This window comes from Nestor notabilis, unplaced genomic scaffold (genome assembly GCF_000696875.1).
Source record: "Nestor notabilis isolate BGI_N333 unplaced genomic scaffold, ASM69687v1 scaffold380, whole genome shotgun sequence".
Lineage (NCBI taxonomy): Eukaryota > Metazoa > Chordata > Aves > Psittaciformes > Psittacidae > Nestor > Nestor notabilis.
In genome coordinates, this window is record NW_009911338.1 from 35,712 (window position 1) to 57,393 (window position 21,682).

At 41.3% G+C, this 21,682-nt stretch overlaps 1 protein-coding gene across 1 annotated transcript in view; it reads left to right on the forward strand.

Moving 5' to 3' along the window:
* The window catches only part of LOC104405395 (potassium voltage-gated channel subfamily H member 5-like), a 55,723-nt gene that overhangs the window by 14,116 nt on the left and 19,925 nt on the right, over positions 1 to 21,682 (forward strand). The window contains exons 3-4 of the mRNA XM_010014111.1: positions 775 to 1,027; positions 11,002 to 11,198. Of these exons, the coding sequence (XP_010012413.1) occupies positions 775 to 1,027; positions 11,002 to 11,198 (450 nt within the window). The remainder of the gene's footprint in view (positions 1 to 774; positions 1,028 to 11,001; positions 11,199 to 21,682) is intronic.

Sequence of the window (21,682 nt, forward strand, 5' to 3'; positions counted from 1 at the left end):
TTTCAATAGGGAAAGCTATTTAAGATAAGAATTTAATTGAAGGTCTTATTAAATTGATCTGATATGAAGATTATCTTCGTGTTCACAGGACAGTTTTTCATTCACCTTTACTTTATGTATCATAAGGTTTCGTAATACTTTCTGTTTGCTCTAATCTCAAACTCTGGACTTTCCAGTCTGTAAACCCTCCAGGGCAGCTTACTTATTATGTGTCTATATGGTAGTGAAACTAAACCCTAGGTGGTGTGTTTGGATACATGTCGGTAAGTGGTCATCTACATAAAGACCTTTGAAGACTAGATTTTCTGGATGGGAGCAAAATATGTTTTCTATTGTGAATGGTCTGTCTTTCTATGTCTTCAAGCTCCTTAAGCTCTGAGTGTCCGTTCCATGCTCCTGCAGGGATTGAGTGTAGCAGCAGGCGGATAGCCAGAGCACCAAGTCCAGAGGGATATCCACAAACAGGACATAGTTGTGCCACCTGCAGTTCTGGAAAACAAGCGTGAAAACTGTTAGGAATGAGAACAGTGTAACATCATAGTCCCTTGTTCCACATCACTCTTTCAGCTGCAGTGAAAGCAGTAGATGGTAGAAAAAGACTACCCCAATTCAAGATAAAACTCCTGCCAGAAGCTTTATGGAATAACTGGATGGATGGATCTTAAGATCCTTCCAAGCAGATCTTAAGGTCCATCCATTTAGTTATTTCATAAAGCATACACTGGCCAGGTGTCATATTCCCAGCTGATTATTTTTCATGTTTCTTTTATTCAGGTTCTCTCAATCTGCCCAAAGGACATGAGAGCAGATATATGCGTGCACCTAAACCGGAAAGTTTTTAACGAGCATCCTGCCTTCCGGCTGGCTAGTGATGGCTGTCTGCGAGCCCTGGCTGTGGAGTTTCAGACGATCCATTGCGCCCCAGGGGACCTCATCTATCATGCTGGGGAAAGTGTTGATGCTCTTTGCTTTGTGGTCTCAGGATCCCTAGAAGTCATCCAGGACGACGAGGTGGTGGCTATTTTAGGTACTGTGATCTCTCTTGAAATTCTAGGGGTTTGGATAAATTTGCCTTCTGCTTAGCTTCGAATATTAACTTGTCTTGCCTAGCATCAGCTGAGACTGTTGTGTGGCTAGTGGTTGTCATAAGATGGAGATGTCCTGTCTCCAGAGATACTACTGTAGAAGAAAGCCCTTCATCTTTTGTGCCATTGGGAATGCTCTTTCTGCCCAGCGTGGCTCACTGGTCACAGTTAAAGTGTCTCAGAGCGGAAGAGAATGGCATCTGCGTGCTTGACATCTTTTAAAAAGCCTGGTAGAGAAAATGCACATTGTTTTATATTAGTCTCTTGGGAGGATTTCCACTTTCACACTGGCATTTTAATTTGTCTATATTGTAGCCCAGAATAACAGCTGGAAACTGTTACTCTACAAGGAAGCAAAATTGTCACTTCCAGTGAACTGGCTTTGCAGAAAATCAGCATGATCTGACTATGCAAAGAGATAGTCATGCACCATCTACCCACCATCAGGCATGAGAAGTCTCAGTAATGGGGGAGCTCCAGGTTGATCACCCTGTCACCCCACTGTGGTGTCTGGTTTGCCAGCAGTGGGTGGGAAAGAGCCTCATGCAGACTCCTCCCTAGCTTTTGTGGGATTGGGGAAGGTGTAGCAGATGGTGAACTGAGTGGTCAGCAGTAGTGTTGAGGCAGGAATCATCCTCAGAGTCAGAACAGCATAGAGGAAGAACTGGTAGCTCTCCGTAAAACCCATCCAGAGTCTGACTTGCCTGTTTAAAGTAAGACCCACTTATTACAGAACTCATCTCCAATTGAATATTAGCTATTTGCCTTCTCTTAAACTGGAGTCGCGGCTCCCTGAGGGCAAATTCAATGGGTGGCCTTGTCCTAGAGGATCTCTCACACCCCATTGAAGCTCTGTACTGCTTCTTCCTCATAAGGGTAGTTCCAGAGGGCTCCATGGGACCCTCTTGTGTCTCATGGGGATGACCGCTGGGAGATGAGGGCTACACTGGGAGTTGCCCTGGTATGTGGGAAGAGGGTGGACATGGGGAGCCACTGCTGGTCATGAATCAAGGCTTCAGCTCCTTCCCAGCTAGCAACAAGGGGGAGGAGAGAAGAAATTAGGACAAGCGTGTAGCCAAAGGAGACTCCCTATGTGTTGCTGTGCAAGCCTGTGTATGTGTGTCCTGCATGAGGGTGGGACTGGGCAGCGTGCAGGTGTGTGGATGGGACTGCATGGGGGTCTTCCCCAAGGGCATAACCCAGGTCCTCCCAGCTGGAGAGTATGAACTCAGGAAAATGCACATCCACGCTCCTTTGAAATACCTGCTGCAGCTTTCTGTATTCTAGTATTTACTAAGGTTTTTAAGAAGAGAGATTTAACGTAAGAATGAATCTGTTTCCTTATTCAGTTGTGCAGTCATTATGGTGAAAGCTCCTAAATCTGGCATTTCCAAAGTAAAAAAAATCCTTGTATTTTAGATCACTGGACTGTTTCATGTTTATTATTAATTTCAGTGATATCTTATATTTGCTTACAGCTATTTAAAAATCAAAAGCTTTAAGACTAAGTAGTAGCATTTAAACAAATAAATGGTTTTCTGGGTATCACAATAAAAACAAACAATAAACTGAACTAGAAGCCATCACTAAATGGATTACATGCAAAACTTTGTTGCCTTTACTAATGAATATTGTTTGTTTGGAATAACAGTAAAACCTTTCTGTTTCTACTTTGTAGATATGGTAAATCTAGTATTTAGGTTATTTCCATTTGGCTGGAGAGACTTTTAACCATTTCTATGTAAAGAGAATTACCCTCATTACCAGAAGTGCCTTGTCAGCTGCCATGGCTGCTGACAAGCAGTCCCGTGACTCAGAGCTATATTCATTTTATACTACAGGGATTGGAACAATGTGTAAATGTAACTTAAGATAAACTGCTTCCTCTAGTCTTAGAGCACACTGAAGAGTGTTTTAATGCTCTGACAAATTATTTAGCAGAATAGTGAACTGAGTAATTATGAGATGTTGTATGCTAAAAATTCACTTACGGAAGGAAATCTCTCCCAGATGTAGTTGCAATGATATTGTCTTGGGTTCAGCTGTAACAGTTACTTTTTTCCTTCCTAGTAGATGGTACAGAGCTGTGTTTCAGCTTTAGTCTGAGAAAATGCTGATAGCACACCAATGTTTTAGTTGTTGCTAAGTAATGCTTACCCTGATCAAGGACTTCTCAGGCTCTCATGCTCTGCCAGTGAGAAGGCACACGACAAGCCGGGAACCCAGGACAATTGTTTGTTTATTTTATTTTTCCTTTCCATTTTTAGTTTTATATTCTTTCCCCTTGTTATTTCCCTTATCATTAGTAGTACTAGTAGTAGCAGTGGTTTTGTATGGTACCTTAGTTACTGGTTTCTAGTTATTTCTGATTCTCCTCCCCATCCCAGCCAGAGGCGGAGGGGATGGGAAGGGTGAGCAGATGGCTGTGTGCTTCTGAGTTACTGGTTGAGCTTAAACCATGACAGATATCTACAGTGGCATCTGTGGCACCTGAAATAGTGACTGCAGATTAGACAGTGAAGAACGTGATTTTTATCAATCTCTTCTGCCTTAAGAAATTCAAGCACAAGGAGAGTGAATCTGCCCAAGGAGGAGACCATGTTTAAAAACATCTGCCTAATGTGAAAACCTCTGTAGCCTGCTTTGAATACTCCAAGTATCTGCTGTCACACTGTGTTTCTTAGTGAAAGTCAACTTACGGGGTTGCACTACCAGTCTGCCCATCTTCTCCATCCCCCAGCAGTAACCCAGAGAGTAAATGCAATAAATACCCTTTGGAAGCTTGTCCTCATTAATTTCCTGTATGGGACCTGGAACGCAGCAGGACATGCTGTCTGCCAGCCGCTGCTCCTTGCAGAGGAAATAATAGCGTAGTGTTGTTTAATATGGTAATATTATTTGCCTTGCTTAAAGAGAGAGAGAAGGAGAAGAGGAGAAGGTGTGTCCCTTTTTTTTTTTTTTCTTAACCCTGCTCACCTGCCAGTGGAAGTTCTGGTATATTCTTAGAAGTGGAATATCCTCAAAAAGTGAATCAGCTAGGGACACCAAAATGTGTTAGGAATGTGCATCTACCATCTCTTACATTCATGCTTCTGTCCAGAGTGCAGGGTTTTGTCTTCCCTCAGGTCCCAGCATAAAACACTCCATAATGCTGCTGCTTTTTCCCCTTGTCCATCTTCCCTTAACACATTCTGTTCCCTAACAGCCATGGTGAGTTGGCACATCCAACCTCCCTGACTGCTGAGACACTGTCCTCAGGAGACTTGGCATCCCATCCAGGTGCTTTCTGTGGCTCTGCTGTGAAGACAACCACCCTTTTGTTCAGCAGTAGTTTTCCTGGGTCAATGGCCCCAACTTTGGTGTTTCAAAAGCAGGTGAAACCCAGTGATTGACAGGGCAACTTGTAGCACTGTGACGTTTTATTCTCCCCTGGTTTGTTTTTGTTCTCATTAGTGCATAATTAAATGCCCAGCTGCTGTAGTAATCAGCATTACAGAAATTGGTACATTGAGAGAATGAATCCAATTGTAGCTCTGCAGTTTATAGGACTCATTAACGGAGATACCCAGATGCTCCATTACATTTCCTTCATTAGTTACCTCCATTTCTCGAGGACAATCTCCCACCTTTTGCAGGTACTGACTGCCGCTGTAGCAGAAAGTGCACCACAAGCAGAGCTGGTGTGATGGGGTGCTGCTTTGCTGGAGAAAACAAGACCCAGTCATTTTAACGTAGCTCATCCGCAATTGCCAGGATAATGGAGAAGGGCAAACAGTCTTGGCTCTAATTATCAAAACTTTCCTAGCAAGTGAGGTGACCCTAAGAAGACAGATCAGTAATTTTCCACTGTCTCAAGCAGGAGTAAACAGTATAGCTGCCACTGCTCTGCCTGGGGGAGGTGTTACCAGCAGAGAAGTCTCAGGAAGGACCAGAGGTTTTACATGCCACAGGCTAATGGAATGAGGAATCTGCTAGCAGACAGCACCTAACAACTCACCCTACTGCAATTAACCTGAATCTGCTCCTGGAGAGGAGTTTTGTGTAAGTGGCAATGCCAACCAGTGTCTCTGGAAGCTGCTTTCCGGCTCCCGTTATTTTGCACAGCTGACTACGTAAGTTATACTGTAACTTAAATCAGGCAGATTGATTAAGAAGGTTTAAAGTCATTTTGCCAGCAGAAAAATAATGACCCACCACATTCAAATGTTGATTGTAGGAACTGATCAAAAATATTGCTCAAACTGCATAGCGGTAAAAATATATCGAGCAGTGAAATCCTAGTGGGGGCTGAATGAATTCAATTTTGATAGTCGAGCCAGAATGAATGTATATTTAATAGCTCATTTTCAGCCACACTCAGAATCCTGATCCTGTATGTATTCAATTAAGTTGTATTTGCCTTTATGATGTTAATTCTCAGCATGTTCTGTATATACTCCCAGAGCAACCTGTTGTTTAGTGGACTTTCTGTCTTTTAGCAAGCCAGAGTTTCGCTTATTAAAGGTCTGGGAAGGGGATATTATGAAGTGTCAGAGGAGTTGGGGAAAGCAAGAGCATAAGTGGCATGTCTTGAACTTGGTATGACAGCTGAAAATTGGGATGAGTCTTTTTCTACTTTTAATTTTACATGTGTTTGGAGATCAAAAGATTAAGTCTCCTACCAAATCACACAGAGGAAAGTTCTGTAAAGGCTGAGCAAGTAACAGCATTACTGGTGAGCAGTAAAGGCTGTAAAGGCTGAGCAAGTAACAGCATTTAGGTGAGCAGGAGACCCACGTGCTCAGTAGTTGTCGTCCATGGGAATTAGTAATTTGGTGCCTGGGATCCCTGCATCAACACTTTGAATTTCCTTGATGTTACACAGCCAGGCATGTCCTTTGTGCAAGACAAATATGACCAAGTGTGATGCACTCCCTGACATAAAAAATGGCCTGTCAATGCAATTACATCTCATAGTATTAGTAATTAATTCTGTGATTTTAATTAGTTTAGTTGCAGCTTGATTTCTTCTCAAGTGGAATGAAGGAGGCAGAATTTGCCCCTATGTCATATCAGCTCTTGATATTTATACTGAACATTTTTTTTGTTTTTCGTGTGATGTAAACCAAGGCAGACTAATAGTGAGAGTTTCCCCAGGTTAGTAATGTGCACCCAGTAGCAATTTATGGAACAGCTTGTATGCTATTGAATTTATGGAAAAGGTCCCTTTTGTTCCAATAAGTTAAAGCTCTAAAATAACGAAAAGGAAAATGATTCATAAAGGAAAGGGTTGGGTTTCTTTTTTTTTTTCAAATGCAGGACTGCAAAAATGAACATGATGCAGATTGTTTTTTGAGTGCTGAATCTTGAAGTATTTTACAAAATATTTAAAGAATTACTGATCTGAGAACCAGCGTGACGTGGTGCTCTGTGCTGTGCAGTTCTTCTTGAGCATGTGCCTTGCAGGAAGTCATATCTTGCAGGCCTGAGTTGGCATACGTAGTACCATGTAGCGTTTAGTCCTACAGACGCTTGTTCCAAAGTGTTATTAGTTCTTACTGACAGAGTTGAAGGGAAAGTTCAATTTTTCACATTATTTTGTAAATTTAAAATATTTTTGTCTCTATCTGCATGCTAATTAACTATAATAAGAAGCATCAGTCTTAATTTAGTGCCATCTGGTGTGTTAGAGATGTGATCTGCAGCCTCCAATGTCAGAAAGATTCCTTTCACTGGACTGAAATGCTTTCGAATTAGACCTGCACACTTCATTGCCAAACCCAGGAACTCAGAAGTCTTGGCAGTGACAGAAAAGGAAAATTATTTAAAAATCATGTAATGTATTTCTTTTAAATCAGACTAACAGTTTGAAGCAGTTTGGTTTGCCTTACGAGTTTTGAAGATGTGGGACTGGTCAAGCTTTCAAGTTGATTTCCTCATTCAGGAAGAATAGAAACTTATTTCTGTATAAAATCAAAATGGAGATATCCTGGGCTTCTAGAAAAAGATGAAGTGCTAGGCCACTTGCACTAAAACTGAGGGAAGTGAGGCAGAATATCTGTACGGACCTTTTGGTCTTCTTGCAGCAGTCCTGAATGCTGGAAGGAAGGTACATTCCTTTTGTGTTTCTAGGCACAGATGGGGAAGGTTGCCCTGGGTTAAATAATGCAAAGTACTTTTGCTAGCATGTGACTGCACAGCACAGAAAAACACCTTACCACCTTAAGAAGTCTCGGCCCCTTTTATGTGTTTTTCCTTAGTGCCATTTTTCACCCAGAATTTATTGTTTCATTGCCTGTCCAAATTTTCTTCCAAAGGCCCCATCAACTTCTCATGTCTACTAGGATACTTCTCATCTGGAGAAGGATAAATTTTTCTTTTGCATAGATATATAAGGGTTCTGAGACACTGCTTAATAACAGTCTTTCCTTCCTAAGTGCAAGGACTTTTTCATTCCCTTTACAAGGTCCTGAGGAGTTTCATAAGGCCCTTAAGATTTTTTCTGCCTGAACGGTCTAGGTGTGAGCTGCTGTCTCACAAATTGGCAAGTCAGTCTATGGTGCAAGGGAAGAGAAGAAAACACCCTTCCCCCCACTTTTTTATGGGAGAGTTATCATAATAGAAAAGATAGAAAAATGTATAGAAATATCTATTACATAGTTACATATTATATGTACATATTATAGTACATATTTTATGTACAGTCATATGGACATAATACACCAGCAAATTTTTGTCCATATCTAGACTGTAGTCATTTCAGCAAAAATTATGGCTGTCACCCACATCTTGCACATGTCCTCCTGATTTCTGTGGTTCTTTCATTCCCAAATCGCTACACCCATGTTCCTGCCAGCTTTAATCTATCAGTATCCAAATCCTCCTCTTCCCTTTCCTCATACCAAGTGCAAAAGGTATGCAAGCAGTTCCCACTCCAATTTACAGTGTTCTTTTTTGCAGTGATGCTTTGATCATGGTGAGAGCAGGGGCAGGAGGACTTCTCATAGCTTCACCTCCATTCAGGAGGAGTATTAAGTCTGCTCAGAACTCAGAACAGTGCAGATTTGTGAGGTAATATGCTGAGGCATCAAGAAATCTCTAGAGAGAGGCTTTCAAAAGTCTGCAGGCTGCGTCAGCCCCAAGCACCTCTGTATTCCTAGCCCAGCACCAGGCTTATCCTGGAGGTGTGCATATGTTGTGCAAGCATAGAATGTATACATGCCTCTGAGTAGCTGGTGTTTCAGACCTACCAGTTAAATTTTCAGTTACAACTCTGAAAGCTGGTGGGTTTTTTTCCTTTTTCATTTAGTTGCACTATGTAAAATTATACGTGAATGAATAATTGCAACTCTCTACTCAGTGAACTACAGTTAATAGGGAGAAAGTATAGTGCATTAATCTCTGTATTTAAGAGAAAAGATGTGTTTTGGAGAATCTGATTGGTTTTGTTTTCATTCAATACATTTCTTAATATATTTATAACAGGGAAATGAGACTTGGAAGTGTGTATGGGAAATGTCAAATTCAAGAACCCTTAAACACTTCCAAGATATTCTGCTTTCTGAAGAGAATAAACCACAATATAAGAGAAGCTTATAATTTCACCATTCAAATCCAGTAACTGATGTCTCATGGAGGAGTGAATAGGTTCAGTTCATCATGTCCCAGCCTTTCTGAGGGACCCAGTGCAGTTCCCAGCCTCACTGAAGACAATGAGATCTTCTCAAGTTCATGAATGGTAATTCCATTTATCTGTGGTTTAGGTACACATACTGTAATGCACCATCATGCAGAGTTTCAGAGCAAACGTGCACTGCTTTCAACTTCTTGGCTTAGTTTAAGTATGTATTACTTTAAATTTGGGAAGAAAACAAGTATTTTGCTGATATTTCAGTGGGAAAATCATAGTAGTCCCTCCTATTGAATTCTGTCTTTTTAACTGCACTCTGCAGCTACTGAAAGCAAGACTCAGTTCTGTCCTGTGTCCACCTCAGAGAGCAAATCCATTAGGCAATTTAGTGCATTTCAGAAATGGTCTATTTCCTATAAATTATGTAACTATGCTGAGTATGTCTGTAAAACAGGTTTTGAACTGTGGGTATAGACAAGGACAATTAACTGCAATGGGTAATTTCAAAACAGTACATTGGATAAATGATATGTTACTAGGAAATGCTCCGTGATGAAGAGAGTATTTCAATGTAGCTTGCTTTATAAATTATACCAGCTATATTACATATAGTAGTTAATTTTAATTATATCAAAACATGTAGAATTAAAAGCAGTTCAATAAGAATGCAGTTATAACCTTTTTAAGGAATGATTCTGCTATATAGACATTTGTTAGAAAATAAAATCAAGGAAATTAAGTTAAGGACACATTTTATTTTACTCTGCATGAGGAATGTGAGATGTGCTCTACTGGATACAATACCTAAAACAGGAATGGAAACAGAGAAATACAACATCTAACCCCCTAAAGTAGTAAGGTTGGATAAATTATTGCTCTGGTCTGTGCTCCCAGAATAGAGTTGAGTGAAATGTTACAAGTTCTTAAAAAAGGAAATATTAAAATGTATTACATTTTTTTCCCCAAATCATTAACCTTGACCAAGAGGCTGCTTGAGGTACCTGAGATCAATAGCCTTACCACCACTGACTGACTGATTTTAGTTTCCTTTTAATAAGTGCTAAAATAAAGACACTGGATAACATTGGGGTCTGAAAAAGAAACAAACCATTTGTTCCATAGCTTCTGCTTCCATATTTGAGATGTTGGCCACAAATGGCACATTATGGCTCTCATTCAGCCCATGGCTGATAAGCAACTGGGGAGCGAAAGGCAGCTTTTGCATGCTTCAGTGTGCCTTCTGTTGCTGCCACACTACTACTCCTCAGAGCAACCATAGTGTCCCAGCCTAAAAGCATAACTTCAGTCTGCATACATGCTGGTGTTTGGTTAGGTCACGAGTATGATTTTCAACCTGATGTCCTAATCTTCCCAGCTTGTCCTGCTACAGTGTCTAGTGTGGCTCTTTATGTGAATTCCTTGCAGAAAGGAAACTGAGGTATGTTTGAGCATATTTCATGCATTTCCATCCCTTGGAGCTCTTCTGTCTGTGGGACGGGACTACAGCTAGTCTTAAATCCTCAAAATGTGCATCAGCTGTTCTGCTTCACTGCCTACCAATGCAGAAATAGCCTTCAGGTGTAATATTCACATCTGGTTGAAGTTATTTATATGTGCAGGTGCCTAAGGTGTCAAACCCTGTCTTACTCAGCATGGACTAAAGTGTAAGCCTCTACTTAAGTGGATATGTTTGGGTTTAGGACTAGGCGTCTGGATGTGTTTAAGATGTAGAGCTGATTATTTAGAGATTGAAAGTCTCAGGGAGGTTTTTGGTGGGTTTTTCAGGAGTGTTGCAACTCACTCTGCATTAAAAATGTGTAAAGATCCTTTAAAATATGATCCTTGGGCCCTGGAAGCTGGCTCCTGCACCACCCTGCAAAGCCATGGTGATGTGGGAACCTTGATGTCATAGGCTTTTGGTAAGAGCAGGACTTGTAAGTCGCTTAGGAGCAGACCCTCAGAAATACTATATTACCTGAACATCAGTTAAGTACTACTTATATTCAGGAGCCTTTGAAAAATCCATTACCTGCATCTTCAGCTACAAGGAGACCTTTACAGTCTGGCTTTTATGTGTTGTGACACTTCACAGAGCAATCTATAAATACCATAAAAACCTGGGGCTACTGCTAAGGATACTCAAGTACCTCAGATACTTTTAAAATATTTACCCTTATTAGTTTTCACAGCTGGGAGCTTATTTTAGAATCACTGGCAGCATAAGACAGTTTGGGAAGAAATAATTTGTGTGCTGCCAAACACTGCATAAGCATTACCTCTTAATGAATTTGTCCTGCTGTTTTTCAGGTAAAGGCGATGTGTTTGGTGATATCTTCTGGAAAGAAACCAGTCTGGCCCATGCGTGTGCCAATGTACGGGCTCTGACATACTGCGATTTACATATTATTAAACGAGAAGCCTTGCTTAAAGTGTTGGACTTTTATACTGCTTTTGCAAACTCATTCTCAAGGAATCTCACACTCACCTGCAATTTGAGGAAACGGGTAAGGCTACAGTTCTTGTTTTCCCCTTTCTCTTTCCAAGACATTGCACGCTTTTGCAGACTGTTTGCAGTGTTTAACAACCCCTAATTTACTCTCAATGTTTTCAGGTCATTGCAGATTAACTGGCCTTTCAGTAAATGTTGTCACTGTTTGTTAATGATGGCTCTATAAAACTTACCCGTAGATTTACAGCTCTGAGAAGCAGTCCTAGCAGCTTAACACATGAATTACATTTATTTTCCTTTTCTTCACAGTTGCTGGTTTTTGGCTTTTTTTCCCCATTGCACGATGTATGAAGTTTTATTCTGTTGTCTGATAGAATGCAGATTCTTGATTCCCTGGAGGTGGGGTTTAGTCTCTCACCTGCTCAGATACAGGTCAGAGGACAGTCTGATGGATCTGCAGGGCATAGACCAAGAGAAATTTATTTAAGTTAAATAAATGAAATGTACTCAGCCAAAGTATTGTATTAATACCTGCTTCTCTCACTTGCATAGTTTAGAATTTTAATATGGCAAGGTTAATAAAGCTTGGTAGCAATTTTACATTCACATCTCACTCCTTAAACCCTCCTGCTCATTTTATAATCAATCAGCAATGCTCACTATCCATTAGTCCTTTCAAAGAACACTCCATCTAAAAATGAATTAGCTGTAAGGACATATCTTTAAAACAGGTTAAGGGATTCTTTAATTCACATTGCAGCTGCAAAATTTGATCTTCATGATTTTTTTTTAAGATTGATAAGGGTTATATAAATTTCATTTGCATAGAGAAATCTCATAACAATGATTTATAGATGATTGAGCATTAACTGTGATCCTCTAGCTACTGAAAAACATTTTTTTTCTGCAGCTGTACCTTGGGCATCTCACCTGATAATGTACCTCAGTACAGTAGTAAGGCTACCTCAGTATTTCACAAGACGATTTCAACCTCTGCAGCAAGAGGAGTTCAGGACAACTAGAATTTTACTTTTCTCAGTCTAGTTTCTCTCTAGCCATGGGAGCATCTTACGAATGCTTCTTTCAATTTTTAGTGCATTCCTTGTGCTTATTAATGTACAAATTGTGGCACAAAACCATGGCAAAAAGCAGATGCAAGGGGATTAGAGTTCCCCCTCTGTCTGTGTCGGAGCCTGAAAGACCTGAATTATAATGAGGTTTGGTTCCAGTTTGTCAGCTTACGTCTGACTCGAAGGTTGTTAATTCTGCTTTAGACTTGAAGAAGGGCTTTGGGGCTTGAAAGCTGGTTTGGGGTTTCTAGCTTATCACTTCTTTGTTGATAAGATGTCCTCCAAGCCTTGACTTTAGTGTCCTCCCCTTGACATCTCACCTACCTGCGATGTGCCATAAACTACAGTCCCAAGATGACAATTCTGCACAGGCATTGCTGATGCTGATTTTGTGGGACAAGATAATGCCACATATATTGTGCCAAAATGTATTCTTTGCTTCTTAAAACAGAAAAACTGTCACTTTAATTAGGTTCCTAGGGCTCCCCTCCCCCCATTAGCTGTGACACGGCTGTGTACAGCAAAAAAATGTACGTATCTTTTCCTGACAAGGCAATGTGCTGGAGTTCAACTCTATAGTCTGTGGATGCATATGCGGAATAGCTTCCTAGCTGGGTATCATGGATTTTCCTCTCCATCATGCACCTTTTTTAAGGAAAATTAGTTCCCCTTCAGGGCCCTGGCTTAGGGAGTCACCCAAGTGGAAACTGTCATGGAGCTCAGGTCCTCAGTACAGATACCTACTTTCTAGCCCAGTGTTAGGTATGTGGACTTTGCCATGGGGGCAGTGACTCAAAGCAAATAGTACTTCTAAAGAAATGTTAGATTTTGCAGAAGGAAAGGAAACGTTGGTCAGGAGCATGTGTGGGTATTACATGAGAATGGATGGAGAGTGAAAGAAATGTTATGTCAATGTGGTACATGCAGGGTGGATTTCATTTCACAAAAAGCTGGGTGATGACGTTGAAGGTAGTCACCTGTCACCTGTATAGTCCATGAAGAATGTTTTTTCCAGAAGGCAGTCACCTGGCCCCTCTTCACTGCCCAGTCTGGGATGGAAAAACCATCCCTTTTCTGTTGACTTTTGAGAGACTCCATCACCGCTAACATTTAAATAACCTGGGTACATCAGATAAATGCCACCTAAGATGTCTCCTACAGTTTTACTCAAGAACTATTTTGGGAGGAGTCTTACTTGTAGTATTGCAGTGAGATTCAGTAAGAAGTATTGCAGATCTAGTATTGAGCCAGAGCCTGCTTTGCAGAAATTCTGTGTATTGTTCCTAAATAGATTCACAGATTCATAGATTCATGCTACTTTCAACACCAGGAACACAATCTAAATCCAGTTACATAAAGTTATTGAGGGTATTGGTTCAAACCTTGTATCTGCTGAAAGTATATGTGATTTCCTTTAGGGCACAGAAGAGCTTGGTCTTGAGTTCATCTATTATGAAAAGTAGTGCCTTTCAGGACAGTTTCATCAGGCAAACAGAAAGCGGTTGTTCTGGCAGGGAGACTGGGCTGACAGAGCTTCACTGTACTGCAGCAACTTGTGCTGGAGACGTAATCAAAATGGAAAGAAAATTGTTATCTCCTTTAAATGATTTCAGTAGACTTTTTCTGAGTAGTTATCCCTTGTAAGGTTTGACATTTAATTGAAACAAGAATACCTACCCTCCTTGCAGTTCTGTATTCAAGAAAACGGCTGTTCTCACTGTCAAAAATTATGGACAGAATTGTTGTTCCTCAGATCTGCTCTTCAAAATACATGTACATGTATGTTGGTGCACACACACATGTGTTTTTGCTGCACTGTCCCTCACCCAGCACTTAAATGTAGTCCATAGACTGCAAACCAATTTAGACGATCAAAAGGCTAATAAATTAATAATAGTACTGAGTACGAAAGGTTAGTTCCACATGACAGGGAAGAAAAAGTCTCAGTGAAGTGGGAAAATAATATTTTCTCACTCCCAAATAATATTTATAGGCCTGGCATGTTGAATGACCTACTTAAGGCATCTGCTCAGAATGCTATTATCAACTCTGGATTTTTGTTGTCTTTTTTGTGTTGGGTAGCTCAGCCATCACGCTGCATTTATGAGCCCATAAAGTGAGTGTGCCTGCCTGCTTTTCAACTTGCAGTCATCTTTCCTGCCCTGGGTGGCGAGGTGACTTTTAATATGTAATTGTAAAGTATTGCAGCATATCATGTTTCGTGCTCTGAAATCTTTATGGCACATCTAATGTCACTAATACACACTTGAAGGCAGAAACAGCACTGTGAACTTTTGTATTTTTCCAAACAGGGAACATAATTAATCTGGGAAGATATTCTTTAAAATCACAATGAGATTTACATAGCTGCCTCTGAGGACTGAAAGTTACAAAGCGGTGTTTGGGATGTGTCTTCAAAGAGTTAATTACTGTCTTCTGATGTTGGAAGACAATATTAATAATGTATAATTCATGAAGTGCCTTTCAAGATTTCAAACAGCTGGAGGAGGGCCTCTCTGCAAGCTTGAGCCACACAGCTTGGCTTGAGCAGGGGAACCAAGGCATTTTATTGGTGGTCAAAATTCAAGAAGGAAGGTCTACATCAAGCTACCAAATTTATTCCCACAGGAAATAAGTGGTTTAAGTGCAATAGCTAGACCAACACAGTCTGTCCAGGTGCAGAAAAAAATTTAACTGCAATTTTGGCCATCCTGAAATAACAGATAAAATTCTCCTGTTCTTAAATAAAGCAAAAATTTCCCCCACAGCTTTTAAGGTACACAGTCACATACTGCTGTTTTGTACCGAGAGCAAAATGAGCCGTGTTAAAGAAATGAATTAGGAGCAGCCAGGGAAGAGGACAATTGTCCATATAGGACCTCTGGTGCACCTGCTTCTGGAAGGTGTGCTGGGGAATGAGTCAAGGAGAAACAAGTACCTTTAAGGCAGTGAAATACCATCTGGAGAGGCTCAGTTCTTTTCCCTGTGATGCTCTTAAAGCCAGGGAGAACACCGTGAGCAACTGATGTTATCAGACTGTCTTAACACATGTGCCCTTTCCCTTTCTATTTCAGATTAGAATAATTTCTTTTTAAATTGGCTTTCTGGTTTTGCTTGAGGTTTTAAGCAATCACATTTGGTTTCTTCACTGAATCACTGATCATTTCTGTGTCACATAGTTTTTAGAAAAGCTTTATTTTAATTTGAATTCTGCATTCATGTCTCCCAAAAGTGAAAGTTGTACCAAGGTTCATTTAGGATCCCCCTCCTTTTTCATTTTTAAGACTCTCCAGATGGCATGCTATATTAGCAAGTGTCCTGATGCAGAAGCAATGTCAGAGGCAGAAAGCATTGCTCTGCATATTGCCTCTTGCTCCTGAAGGTTGCACATGTTCTATTGAACCTGTGGATTTTCGCAGGTTTTGAGCTCCAAAAGCCATTCACAATTACAGCAACTTAATTCAGAGCTGTTTGCGCTTTGCCAGCTGGTTCTCATACTCAGTCCTCATCAGTTGTTGGGAGTGACTTGCTTTCATAGAAAGGGATCAGGGTATTGTCCTTGGGTAACTCTGGCAAACAGAAAGCTGTGGGGAAACTGCACAGCAGGACATTCTGAGCGCCTCCTCTGCCCAGTGGTCCATCTGTACTGGCAGGTCCATCATCCATTTTCACCCTTTTTCAGTCTATTATTGGGAACTTTCTCCATGTGGGACAGCGATGCTGACAAAACCTATCCAGTAAAAACAAGCTTTTCCATCGTTAATGAAGAGAAGCAGGGAAGAAATGCAGGATGCAACCCACAGGCTGGTATTCGGTCCTCATCCATCTCACACTCCCGCTACTTGCCTTTTGCACATGCAGCTTATTCCTCTTCTGGTTTGAGCCCGTGGCAAGAGTCAAGCCCCTGGAAGGGCAGATACAACAGATCAATTTCTATTATGGCTCATATGGCCAGCAGGCTTTAGGCATGACTTAATCCAGAGTTTGTTTATAACTCAATGGCTTGCTCAAGCCTATTGAAATTAATTTGATCAACTTCTTAATAGCAATGTAGATGGCATGTTTCCTTTCCCTGTCTGTATCTTCTCATGGTCTCAAAGCATCTGCAGGCTAATACACCCTGCTGCCTCCTGATCCTAGTTGAAGCAAGGGGACACAGAGGGGTTCCCCAGCCAGGCATGCTAACACCCCTCTTCACTTTTCCAGGGCAAACACAGAGTGACATTAGTCACAGCCCACAGCTGTGCTGACGTCACATAATGTTTGGATGTTTACAGCTCTTGCTTAATTACGACAATAATAGGCAATTATCCTGTGACTGTGGCAAAGGACACCCTTCTCAGTTGCGTAAGCCAAAGGTCTCACCTCTTCCTCCTCAATCCTTCCTTACCTGTAATTCCAACAAAAGTAAAGTACCTTTAATCTCCCTTTTTTCCTTTTTTTTTTCTTTTTCTTTTTTTATTCTTTCTTTTTTAAGCAATAAGTTCAGATTGATTTGGGCATAAAGGGGGATTTACCTCCTCATGCTCTCTGTAGAGCTCAGAGGCTAGCCTTTTAATTTTGCCAGGTTTCTTTCTACATCTGTATGTGAGAAAGGTAAGATTCTTTTACCTTGTTTCAGGCTGTTCCTGCACTTTCCTGTACCTCTCTAGTCTTTAGTTGTATGGTTTTTTCTTCTTTTATACGAACATGTTGTCCCAGAAAATGAAGTCCTACAGCTGTAGTTTAGTAGCAAGTTTAGTGTGATTACAGAACAAATAAGTTATACCCTCAAAAATCAATTTGGTCTTATTTTGTTCACATCTTAGCAGACTGCAGCCTCCATTATGCTTGAAGAAGCTTTCACTTAGGAAATTTTTTTGCTTTTTTTTTTTTTTATTGTTCAGCTTCATTGCATTCATAGCTATCTCCAGATATGTTAATATTCCATTGCAGTATTTCCTAAAGGGCTGTTTCACTGATTTAGATCTAGTACCATCTCTGATCTAGACTTGTATATTGAATGTGCATGGGACAGAAAAGTCCACTTCAAAATTCAAACAATGTGACCTTGTCCAAACTGCCAATCAGCAGTGGTCCCTGGCTGGCCAGGGCCCAGAAATTTCTGAAGAAATTGCAAATGGGTCTGGGCCAAACCCATGTGGGGAATTTATCAGTATGGAGAATGGAGTAATTCCTTGTGTAGTTGTAGCTGTGTGTTTAGACAGCCCAGCACAGTCCATGCTACACCTTCTGCCACTGAGAGACACATGCAGTTCCTTCTGAGTGAGGATTACAGATCTGAGCCTAGAGGTTTTTCCTGCAGTTCTTCCCTCCCCTCTCCTGTTCCCCTAAGCAGTTCCTTGTGTCTTTGCTGCTCTTCAGGGACATGGGGATTTGAGTTGAAGGCAGTTAAAGCACAGAAATGCTTCACTCCTATGCCTCTCCTTTTTGCCAGTTCATATCTCCCTTACAGTGATCTTTTCTGGGCACCTTTCAGGTCACACAGACTGTGGGAAATCAGGGGTATAGGAGGAATTGCAGCTCTGAACTCTCCCTTGGGGGCATAGAGGGAGCACAGTGGATTTCTCTCCTTCAACAAGCACAGCATGCTCCCTTTGCTGTGACCGTGTTTGTGGACGGGTGCAGAAATGGGTGATAAACCTGAAATCTCTTGAATGCATCCAGAGGAGAGCAACAAAGCTGGTGAAACAGCTGGGTGGAATGTTCTATGAGGAGCAGGTATGGACTTTGGAATTGTCTAGTTTGGAGAAAAGAAGGCAGAAGGGTGACCTCATTGCTCTCTGAGGAGGGGAAGTGGAGAGGGAGCTGCTGATCTCCCTAGTATCCAGTGATAAGTATCCAGTTTTAAGGCCAGGTTGGACAGAGCCTTGGGTGACAGTTTAGTGTGTGGCAGGGGGGTTGGAACTAGATGATCTTAAGGTCCTTTCCAACTCTAACTATTCTATGATTCTATGATAGCATGCACGGGAATGGTTCAAAGCTGTGCCAGGGGAAGTTTAGATTGGACATTAGGAAGCATTTCTTTGCCAAGAGTGTGGTCAAACACTGAAAGGCTTCCTAGACAGGTGGTTAATGCCCCAAGCTTGTCAGTGTTTAAGAGTCATTTGGACAATGCCTTTAATAACATGCTTTAACTTTTTAGTAGCCCTGAATTGGTCAGGTAGTTGGTCTAGGTGATCGTTGTACGTACCTTCCAACTGAAATATCCTCTCCCTTCCCCTCCTTTCCTTGCCACCTCAAAGGCTTGGGTATCTTGGTTATCTTTGAGTGAGTGTTTTAATATTTACCTGAAAAGCAGGGCACTGTATATCCCCTGGGGTCTTTGGGAGGCCTAGGCTAGTATAGATCCATGGCACTGTCTGGATTAATACGTTTTGTGTTTATACTGCAGGCAGATGCAGAGATCAGCCAATGCACTATCATCTTTAATAGTGTTACAGAGCCACATTAATCACACAGGGTACCAGTAAGCCCTTATTCTATTCTGAATATAATTTCTAAATTAAATACCTTCTTCAGACATCCTGACTGGGCTTCTGTAGGAGCAAGAGGCAAAAAAAGTTACATTCGGAGGAATGTAACTCCCATGGGTTGAGATAAGAGCAGTCCAGTAACTAAGGTATAATACAAACCACTACTGCTACCAATAATAATGATAAGGGAAATAACAAGGGGAGAGGACACAACCGCTCACCACCCGCCGACCAATACCCAGCCCGACCCGAGCAGTGATCTGGGCCTTCCGGGTAACTCCCCCCAGTTTATATACTGGGCATGACGTGCTGTGGTATGGAATACCCCTGTGGCCAGTTTGGGTCAGGTGTCCTGCCTCTGCTTCCTCCCGGCTTCCCCTCCTCCCTGGCAGAGCATGAGACTGAGAAAGTCCTTGGTCAGAGTAAACATTACTTAGCAACAACTAAAAACATCGGTGTTATCAGCGTTGTTCCCAGGCTGAAAGTCAAAAGCACAGCACTGCACCAGCTACTAAGAAGGAGAAAAAATGACTGCTGTAGCTGAACCCAGGACAACCACCAACCATGTTAAAAGTAGGACTGAGCACAGTTCTGATAATCAGAGGTAGACTTACTTACTTTTGGTTTTAGATGTGAAGCTTCCCTGTCTTAAATCTAAATCAGAAGGACATTTGATTTTGTTTATCATACTGCTTGTTTTTGTTGAGAAATGCTGGGCAGTTTAGCATACTTTTCATTCAAGGATCTTTGTACACAATGGTATGGCTGCAGAAGAAAATCATGTGTGCTGATGCGCTGCTTTCTACACACAGAGGCTCAACAGCTGTTATAAAAGGCACTCTGCTGATTTATCCCAGTAAAAGGTATGAGCATCTCCTCTTCAGTCATCTGAGTGATTTATTTGTATGTGGAAAGATCATTAAACAGGAAATGTCAGGGATAGGCAGCATCCATAGGGAAACAAAAATGTAAACTGGCTATGTTAGAGTGAAAAGCTAGATTAACTATTATTTGCTATTGTGCTTTCTGTGAATTAATACCATTTTCTTCTTTAGAAGGTTCTCATAATTAAGAGACTCTCCTTAGCTGACTCAGCTTTCTGCAGGCTGTCTGCTAGTATTGATTCTGGGCAGTGTTGCTTGTACAGAACTTGAATGATGATGAAAAAAAATCAAAGGTTTGCTATTTTTAATCTTGTAAATATTAAAAAATAAACATTTTGTGTTCACCTCCCCTCATTGATTAAAATTGATGCTTTTAATTTCTTCCAACTGCTAGGGAAGGGGAGGGAATGTGCATGGTGCAGTGGGAAGCAACACTGCCATTTTTTTTTTGATTGCCAGTTAGGGGGTTTTGTCATCAGCCTCCTCTGTTTGGATTTTGTGATTAACATGGGCACTGGCAGCTCAGCCAGCAGCAGAACCAAATGGATCACCATCCCTGTCTCTGACCTTCCCTCATGGGCTGTTACATTGCCAGGCTTAGCTCTGTGGCAAGCTCTCTTTTGGGCAGGTGTCCTAAGAAAGCAGATCTTCCCATAGGTTTATGTGACTCCTCTGGTACCTAATAAACCGTGGGAGTATTAAAAATGCATTTGTGTTACTGCTGAGAGTTGACAATTTATTTTGTGATGCTCTCAGTGTGCCTGGGAGCTGCTACTGCTGCAGGCGGTTCCCTGCTTGTGGGCCACCTCCATTGTGTAGAACTGTGCCTTATGCCGAGGTGACCAGCATCCTAGCAGGTAGGCTTTGCACAGAAAGTGGTGAAAGAGGTCTGCTGTGTTCTCACACACCTCCAAACAATTAGCCCAGAGCAATGGATTTCTTCTTGTGTGGGCTGCTGAGCCTAATTACTGTGTAGATCTACAACCTTTTCAACACGATAACCACAGAAAAATTGGGGAAAGTCACAAAAAAGGTGATTAATTCCAAGGGCTCTGGTTGCTTCCATCGTTGCTTTCTGGAGCTGAATGCCAGAAGTTTTAGTGGCACAGTACAGCATGACTTGTAGGTATGAAAATTAGTTTCTACACCAGACTTCTCACTCCCCAAACCTTATTTCTGCAAGACGTGGAATGCCAGTTGCAATGCATCAAAAACCATGGCTGAGGAAAGAAAACTTCTTGCCTATTCATTGGGATCATATGAATGGATTCCCGTATGCTTCAGAAGGAGCAGACAGAGCTTTAGCATTTGCCCAAGTGGGAGATTACTGTCTCTGCCCAAAATGGGATCCATTTTGACCAATGTAGAAGTGATCAGGGACAATTTCACAGCTGTTTTGCACTGTAGAAAACACTGATTTTATTCTTGTCTCACCCTCTTTGAACAGGTTTTTCTCTTGGCTGCACAAAAAGGCTTCTCACCAGTTACATACTATGAGCCTGTAAAATGCTAAATAAAACTCCCTGTGTAAGGTCTTTCTTTTCTGTACAAGTATAAATCCATCCATCTACTGTTTTGCAGCACTCGCTTCAGAGATGCAGTAATACCGAAATGTGCTAGTTCAGCATGTGATAGTCATTGCAGTCCTGCAAATCCTAGATTTACCTTACTTTCAATTCTATTTTTGGGCTGCTTTCTACAGCAAGAAACAGTACAGGTAGCAAAGTATTAAATCACCCATAATGTGCAAGAGAAACTTTGTTTGAATGAATCCCACTAGTTTTAGCTAAAAATAAAACCCAGCTTGTCACTTCCAACTTAATGATGGCTGATTGACTGTTCCTTTTTTAATTGTCATTGGCTGTGATTAGCAAGATGCCTCAGTTTAGGTCCCATGCAAAGGAAGTCTGGAGAAGCAATTTTGAGGGTAGCTGATTTACATATATGCCAGAGGTGGCCAGAGAGGGATTCAAGGAACCACCTGAAATAAGCTGAGTACCCTCTTATTGCACTTCTGAGCAACTTGCTTAAAGGCAAAAATATTCCATGTGTTTAGGAAGGAATATATATTATTAATCCATGTTTTTTCCTCATATTTTTACTTCTCAG